We start from the raw sequence: 7817 nt of genomic DNA, 5'->3' as shown, positions 1-7817 counted from the left end.
AACGCTTTTTTCTAGATTAACAAACACAAAACACAAAAGATTCTGCAAAAGATCCTCGTCTTTCATCACGGCTAACAGCTGCCATATTTGTTCCGATCAGTACTTTCGGGGTCACGTGACGTTTAGATGTGCGTCGTGGTTAGGGACGCAAAACCCAGCACCACGCACACACGGGGAAACTTATTCAGATCCAACAACTTGCGCTCATCACGCTGCCACATTTTTTTCTCTAATTATTCTTCTTATGTAATTTTCCAAAACCCTCCTTTTTTAAGACATCCAGCCTTTGCTCCTTACTAGGTCTGAAGCAGGGATTATAAACAGCGTGTACTTTTTTGAACAAAGTGCGTCTAATCATATCAGAGAGGAATTGTGTAATCTGGTTATGCACGGATCTTAACTTTGATACAACACATATTTTAAATGACACTACAACCTCATCCCCACGGCATCATGTATTTTTCTGACTTCGGGAGGATGACATAAACATGTTCGTCTCGCCGTATTGATATAAAAATAGGGAGAAACAAAAAAAGAGCGCTGGGAACGAGGTTGATAACACTCTTATACAACATTGTAAACAGTACTTTAACTTCTCAAAAGAGCTTTGCTACGTCCCACTAGAATGGGTAGTGAAATTCGCGCTAAGAATGATTAAAATGATAATTGGCGAAATTTATTTCTCCCGTGACGATTCTTCCCCACAACTTTCCCGAAAAATCCAATATTTACAACTCTGTAGCCAAAACACATGTTAATCTAGTGAACTAAACTCATCATATTTCAATCTTTAATATTTTTAATAAAAGAGCGTAAAAAGAATACAGAACAGTAGCGAAAGCAGGGAAGAGAGGTAACTTTTCTGAGATACTTGTTGTAATTTATATGCTGGTAATGTGGAGATAAAACCATATTTTATTGAATTCAGTAAACTTGATTTCATTCGGAAGTCATTTTTAAATTTAAATATTTTTCTTAATTTGATTCTTTTGGATGTAGCTCTCGATCACCGTGCTGGTCAAGTGCTAGCAGAAGATCTGTTTTTTCAGAAAACTTTAAAAGAAATATCAAGTTGTTTTAACATTTTAGGAATTTCTAAGTTACGGCATGTTCTATTCTTTACAAGTCAGCCCAGGATTTTTGAACAGATAAAATCAACACCACGTTTCGTTTTGGCTTCTTTTACAGAAACACTTTTTTACAAGTAAACAATTCAATACTATACAGCTAAGAATATAATTTTGAAATAAAAAAGAATTGAAATGAAATTACAAAAAGTTTTCCCCTCTCTGTACCTACCCCTGTCGGAATACCTTCGGAGCCACATTTATTACGTGTCTCTCAAGATACTTTTCTTTTTTAAAAAATCGTCTATGCTCGCTTTTTATTAAATCATTTTTTCTCTCAAAATTTATACCTTTTTCTTTTAATGACCTATTTCCATATTTATTTGGTTCTGCAAAATATGCATGCGAAAACGCAGAATAACATAAAACGAGATTAGTTATTGACAAATTTTGGGATGCTAGTTGCTTATATGCAAGTTTGAAGAATGTATCAACAAAATGTTGTCTTTTACAGCTTTTAACTAGCAGTTTTACAAAATCGTAGTTAACACGGTTATAAAGAGGGTATTTATTGGTAGAGGTAGTGTTAAAAAAAGTTAAAATATTTCAGGTTTTAGGTGCGTATCTTTTAGTATATGTTAGCTAGCTAAACCCAAAACTTAGCCACGTTTTTAGAATGGTGTGAATATATTTAAATTTTTTCCTAGTTCATTTAGAACTTAAACTTAATATACAGTTTACTAACGCTCAGTGGCAATTCATATCACTCTGATCAGTGGCACTTCATATCACTCTGATCAGTGGCACTTCATATCACTCTGATCAGAAAACGTACTGTACCACGCGTAGTTTAGTTTTTCAGTTCTTGAGTGTCTCCAAAGAAGGAACAAAGAGTATAGAGATAAGTTTCTACTTGCAAACCTTCTGTCAACTGGACAATCAAGGTATTCAAAATATAATATCCATCAATACACAATTAAAACTATAAAATGCAACTTTGTATAAAATATAAAATTAAAAATACAGGAAATCGAGAAAGATATTAAAATTTCAAATATATAAGACATTATGGAACATTGTAAATAAAAAGTGATAAAAAAATGAACAAAAAAAAAAAAAAAATACGCAACGCGAGTCACGTAAAAAGATATGCTATAACGTACGGACTTTTTGTCAAATTATTCGGCCTTTGCTTTGTCGTTAACAACAATCTCCGACTGATCTTCGTTAGCATATTGACGTTCTCGTTGGACAAACATTTGCATATATATAATTCTCGTAATAATGAATTTCAGCGCGTAAAATATTTGTTTCATACTTCGGATCAACAAATCTCTTACCACAACAACCTGAGCCCTGAACGGATCTAGTCCGCCATGAACAACTTGGTGTAATGCCCCACTAAGTCCCACATCTCTACACTTTGTCAAGACAAATTGCACGGCAGCCGTTTCCATCACCATATTCCACATCGTCATGAATGTTCCAAACAACTTACGAAACGTTTCAGTGAAAATATTGAAAAACGAAGCCGCGGGTTGAAACAGAGGTTTTAAAACCGATGCAACAGCCCGAAAAAATCCGATTACAGGTTCCGATACTGCTGTGATCATACCGGCAATGTTACGTAGTGGTTTGAATAATTGAGCCAACGAGGCGTATAACGGAGCCGCCAAAAGATACACAGGTTTCATATACGCCCACCAGTATTCAGTAAGAACTTCCACAAAACCATCCAGCCATCGAAACCAACGTTTTAGCAGGTCAAAATACATCTCAATGAACTGTAGAATAGGGCGTAAATATCGCTGTATAAAATCCACGTGTTTATACAACTGCCATACCGCCCAGGATAACGTCAAAATTGTGTAAACGAGCAAAATATACTCGATTACTTTACGAATTGTTGACGAGTACCACTTTGCAGGGATGTAATTTACCCATTCAGGTAAACCTTCCTGTATTTTAACTGGGACAGGAATCTTTTTATCTATACCTTTTTTACGATTCTCCAGCACGAGTTTTCGTTCGTGAAGTTTAGCCACTTTAACAGAATGCAAAAGATCTCTTAACTTAGTAACGTATGCCACATCAAAAGTTGCTTTCACCATGCACGAGTCTTGTGAAACTGCAATGTATGTGACCCCAACCCGAGGTGGTTCATGATCCGATTCAAACACAGAATCGTTCTCTTCTTCGCGCTGTCTGTCCGTTTTGTTGTGAAGTGTTGACCACGCCACCAGAGGTTTTCTACACTCGATTAACAAACGGCAGGAGATCGAGTCCCAACAACCAAACTTAGTGCTTACTTTCAGGTCGGCGGCTGATATGTCTGTACATTCCAGCATCGTATGTTTGACTTCGCCTGTGTTTCTGTACAGTTTTTCATTAGGAATTTTGAAGAAGAGTTTTGATGAACCTTCTTCATAAACTAGCGAACAGTGAAGCAACAACGAATCTATTGTAGAAATAAAAATTTGAGGAGTGGTATTATCACGAAAAAATCAAATATAACAAACACTGATTGATTGATTGATGCGAAAAATCTACCGGTAGGCAATTTGCGAAATGAAATGGGTCGCAAAAATAAATGCACGTTAATATTCAAAAAATAAGTCGCAAAAATATATGCAGGCAAAAATACAAAATCTAGAAATAATTTGTTAAAACAAGCAGAGAAACTTACCACGCAAAAATACAAAATCTAGAAACAATTTGTTCAAACAAGCAGAGAAACTTACCACGCATAAATACAATATCTAGAAATAATTTGTTAAAACAAGCAAAGAAACTTACCACCCTATCCCCTTTACTTAATTTGGTGTCAAATATTACGTGTAGTGTATAAATGCTTAACAGATGTTAAGAATCTTCACAGCGAGAAAGACTTTAACGTTTACTCTTAGGCAAAAAATAGTGCGAGTTGACGTTTAAACACAAAAATTACCTTCGTTTTCTATTTCTTTGGAGGCGTTCAAGTTTGGATATAAAACATTTTTGCTTACTCGACAATTTGGTACATCTTTGTACGGAACATTTCGTGTTTTTTGTTTGTAACGAAACACACCACTTTTCAGAGCCACCACGGGAAGCGCAACCTCCTTCGCAGTGCTTTTCTCCATTACATTTCTCTATACTCTAGAAAAAATATATATTCTTAGAGGGTAAATATATTCTTTCCCCCCAATTTTTTTTCTGTATTTTTAACCCCTCATGTTACGGCTATTCAACATTCTGCACAAAGTAAGTGACATATAAAAGTTTAACTAACAAGTCACCTTATGACCAAAAATATTGACGAAGGATTAAAACCGTCATCTTAAAGGAAGTTGAGGATAGAAGTTTCGCTAATATAAAAACATGAAAATATATGACATCATAAAAAGTATTAGCATTTACATATAAAAAATTATATCACTTTTCATAATGGCGGATGTAAAATATAAACAACAGAAAAATTCGAAACGTTACATTATGCACATACACGCCTTCGTACTTTAAAATGTTTTGAAAAATAGTCTACTGTAACGGGAAACTTTTCCGTCTTGCCACGACATCTATTTATTATTTGATGTACGTTAAGTTGGCCGTCGACACTGAACAAAATCACCGACACTTGGGACAGCTCCATCACCCGCTGAACACGATGCACACTCTCCGTGTCAGCTTGTATCATTTAGCTTCTTTCTCAATTTTAATAACTGGAACATCAGGTTTCACATTCATGGGATTTCCAGTGAAATAATTCTTTCGAAAATCATTTTGTTGTTGTATCCACTCATCAGTGTGTGTACTAGCCACTGACGCTTCACACTAAAAACAACGCAAGAGATTACAGGAATGTGTATGCACTATGAAAGTCTTACACGAAGGCTTTACATTTAAAACACATGAAATTAGAACATAAATAAGAAGGCGCTCAAACTTGACGATAAAAATACCTAAGTGTATAAATTTTAGTGATTACTATCAAAGGGATTAAAAAATAGATAAGAATGATATGATTCGGAAAATCTGTAACTTCTCCTCTTATGGAATTGTAGTAATCGCACTCCGGAAAAACGCGAGTACAGAAAAGAGCAAAATCAGACAGCAGAATGGTGGTACCATCTTTACAGTCTTCCATGACAGCGGTAAACAAAGAACATCTAGAGTATTCTACAGTGGGTAATGTGAGGTTAAAGAAAAGATCTACTCCGTGCTATATAAAAACATTGATATTGCAGCACTCCTTAAAGACGATTTATAATAACAAAAAAGCACCCTCCTTCGTTGAAACTTTGTATCGTACCTCTGCAAGTCTTTTCGTTTTTATCATTGTGATCATTCTTCTTGAAACTGTTTTAGTCAAGTGTTGCTCACAATTTCCAACAAGTTCCAATCCAGGATGTCTTGGTATCATTTCTTCAGTATAACTAAACAAGATAGAACTAGCCAGGCCAACATTGCACAACGTTTTGCCAACTGTAACGCTGCTACTAAAACAACTGTTTTAGTAGCAAACTCTTTAAAAAGTTGCATAAGTAGCTATAATGTTGGGCAAAATAGTTTAATGATTTATAGCGCATTTGGTCACCTTAAAACTCGAAAACACTTGCGATAATTCTAAAAACATAAAACTAAACAATATTAATTAGGTTGGTGTTCGGGTGATAAAAAGTGAAATTTAGACTGTTTTTAGTATTTTCAACCGTAAATCTGCAATGCAAGAAATAAATTAACCCATATACCTTTTTTTTATTCTTTACTGAAACGGGGGAGTAAATAGAGTTAATTCATATATAGTCTGGTCTGCAAAATACCGCATGGTCACCTGGTTATCGTAAAAACCATCTTTATCAATGTTATATAGGTCCACTTGTAATAGGACTTCGTAGGACTTCGAAAAACAAAAAATGAGTTTTAAACTTTCAAGGTGGCCAAATGCGCCATGTATGTCTGGACTAAGACGTTTAATGTCAACACACGTACTTCTATCCGTTATAACCCTCACTGTGACCTTGACAAAGTCCAACTGTCAATGTTCATCCCAGATTTAAACTTTAGATTGTTTTGAGAGTTTTGAAAAAGACCGGCATTATGAGCACCACATGGAAAACAAAAAACTCTCATTTTTCCAATACAAAATATCTGGAATAAAAAATCTTCCAATGTCCAGCTGAAAAGAGAAAAAGTGTCAAATCTAGATTTTTTTACAATTTTTTACTTCTTGAAAATTCATTTTTGGAATTAGCACAACTTTTTTTTCGTGTTTTGTAAATTTAAACTTTGTCAAATGTTTCAATAGACGACTTTCTTATAAACTAGTTTTTTTGCTTGAAAAAGATTGGGGAGTTCAAGGGACGGAGAACAAGTGTAGTATATAGCGGGCATCCTACTTATCTGGGGTCCCACTTAACGAGAGGATACCGTAGTTTATATGAATCTTTCATACCTTGGTTTATAAACAGGTAGCCAATACACCAGTCGTCCTCCTAACACGAGATAGTTGAAAGCAAAGTGGAGCAAATCAGTTATAATGTTTGATAAATTGTGATGTTTTTTGGCTGGTATGTGTTCATCGCGACTACAATAAGAAGTTGAAAAGTTTAATAAATGAATGTAGTATATAATTTATATATTTTGTTTATTTTTTTTCATTTTCTTTATTAACGCGTACCAAGGATAAGTTTTACAGTTCATGATTAGAAGTCGCAAAAAAGGCACCTGAAAGGACGCTTTCGGTGCAAAAGGGCTTAACGTAAAAGGTTAATAAAAGTGGAACAACAAGTAACCACTAAAAACATGATCACATGCACAATTTTCAAAGAAATATTGTACCACTAAGCCACCAATCGATTATATGGTATACATATATGTAACATCGTATTGGAAGTAAAGAGGAATTAGAATAAATGCTCAAAATGATACTAACATGTCTTCAGGTATATCCCATGTCGTGTCCTTCTTAGAACCTAACTTCCTGCCTCCCTCACGAATGCCATATGGTGCTAGGGATTAATAATATAATAAAAGATATATACAAAAAAATATGTAAGAAATACATGAAATGTTATATACACCTTGTTTAACAAGGCCTCTATGTAACACTTTTCTAACTGAATGATAGTATGATCAGCAACAAAGTTTAAAGCCGTGCGAGATACATCAAGTTATAGCCGTCTTACTTACGATCGGTTACTATGGCGTCAAACAACTCTTTCACACGAAACGGTATATTCGTTGCGTCACCAGCCATGATGTCCCAATACTTATCCATAAGTTTGTAGTGATCATAATTTGTGCGAATAATCTCATCACGAGCTAAGACAAACAAACGAAAACAAATAAAAAACAAACAAACATTTCGTGTATCAGTCCTGCACGAAAGTAAAACTTGTACAAATAGTTTGTTTTTTACCTCTGAAGTTTTTATTGCCAGCCCTTGATGATTTACCTATGAGAGAAACAGAAGTGTAATGAAATAACTTTCACAATCGACCAAACGGAGGAGGGAGAAAATAAACATACCTCGCCCGTAGATGATATTGTAATCGATATCACTGCCACCAGAGAGGCCACCGAAGTGGGAGCATGCGATGATAATGCTATAAAAATGTGTTTTACTTGCAAGTATAATTACATTACTTTCTTTATGTTTAAGAACCACGCAACGAATTCGAGTGTAATAAAATAAAAGAAATAACTGAATTCACTTCATTATTATCACTGAAACACTTAAAATGCAGGTGTGAAGTTTCAAAAAGGCAA

At 34.8% G+C, this 7817-nt stretch overlaps 2 protein-coding genes across 3 annotated transcripts in view; both read right to left on the bottom strand.

The window, feature by feature from the left end:
* Positions 1-1165: 1165 nt before the first annotated feature.
* Positions 1166-4473, bottom strand: LOC130646959 (uncharacterized). Its single transcript, XM_057452642.1, has 3 exons — positions 4346-4473; positions 4015-4205; positions 1166-3525 (listed from the first exon to the last, which is right to left on the bottom strand). Exons 2-3 carry the CDS (start codon positions 4187-4189, stop codon positions 2246-2248), a joined length of 1455 nt encoding a protein of 484 aa, XP_057308625.1. The 5' UTR covers positions 4190-4205; positions 4346-4473; the 3' UTR covers positions 1166-2245.
* LOC130646962 (tRNA (guanine(10)-N2)-methyltransferase homolog) overlaps positions 4437-7817 on the bottom strand; it is a 56716-nt gene continuing 53335 nt past the window's right edge. The window contains exons 10-16 of one of the 2 annotated variants that reach the window (XM_057452645.1): positions 7578-7654; positions 7468-7503; positions 7239-7370; positions 6982-7057; positions 6502-6633; positions 5359-5482; positions 4437-4880 (exon numbers count right to left, since the gene is read on the bottom strand). In XM_057452645.1, coding sequence (XP_057308628.1) covers positions 4740-4880; positions 5359-5482; positions 6502-6633; positions 6982-7057; positions 7239-7370; positions 7468-7503; positions 7578-7654 — 718 coding nt within the window. In that variant the 3' untranslated portion in view covers positions 4437-4739. The other variant, XM_057452646.1, reaches the window with a different exon arrangement.

Source organism: Hydractinia symbiolongicarpus, chromosome 6 (genome assembly GCF_029227915.1).
Source record: "Hydractinia symbiolongicarpus strain clone_291-10 chromosome 6, HSymV2.1, whole genome shotgun sequence".
Taxonomy (NCBI): Eukaryota; Metazoa; Cnidaria; class Hydrozoa; order Anthoathecata; family Hydractiniidae; genus Hydractinia; species Hydractinia symbiolongicarpus.
Note: the sequence above shows the minus strand (reverse complement) of the source record. Positions and strands in the feature narration are given on the sequence as shown.

Bases quoted from the DNA above. Each gene is read 5' to 3' on its own strand.
- LOC130646959 (XM_057452642.1), bottom strand. From the start codon at position 4,189: ATGGAGAAAAGCACTGCGAAGGAGGTTGCGCTTCCCGTGGTGGCTCTG. The intron at 3,526-4,014 runs GTAATTTTTGTG...TTTCTACAATAG, and splicing joins CAAAGAAATAGAAAACGAAG to ATTCGTTGTTGCTTCACTGT.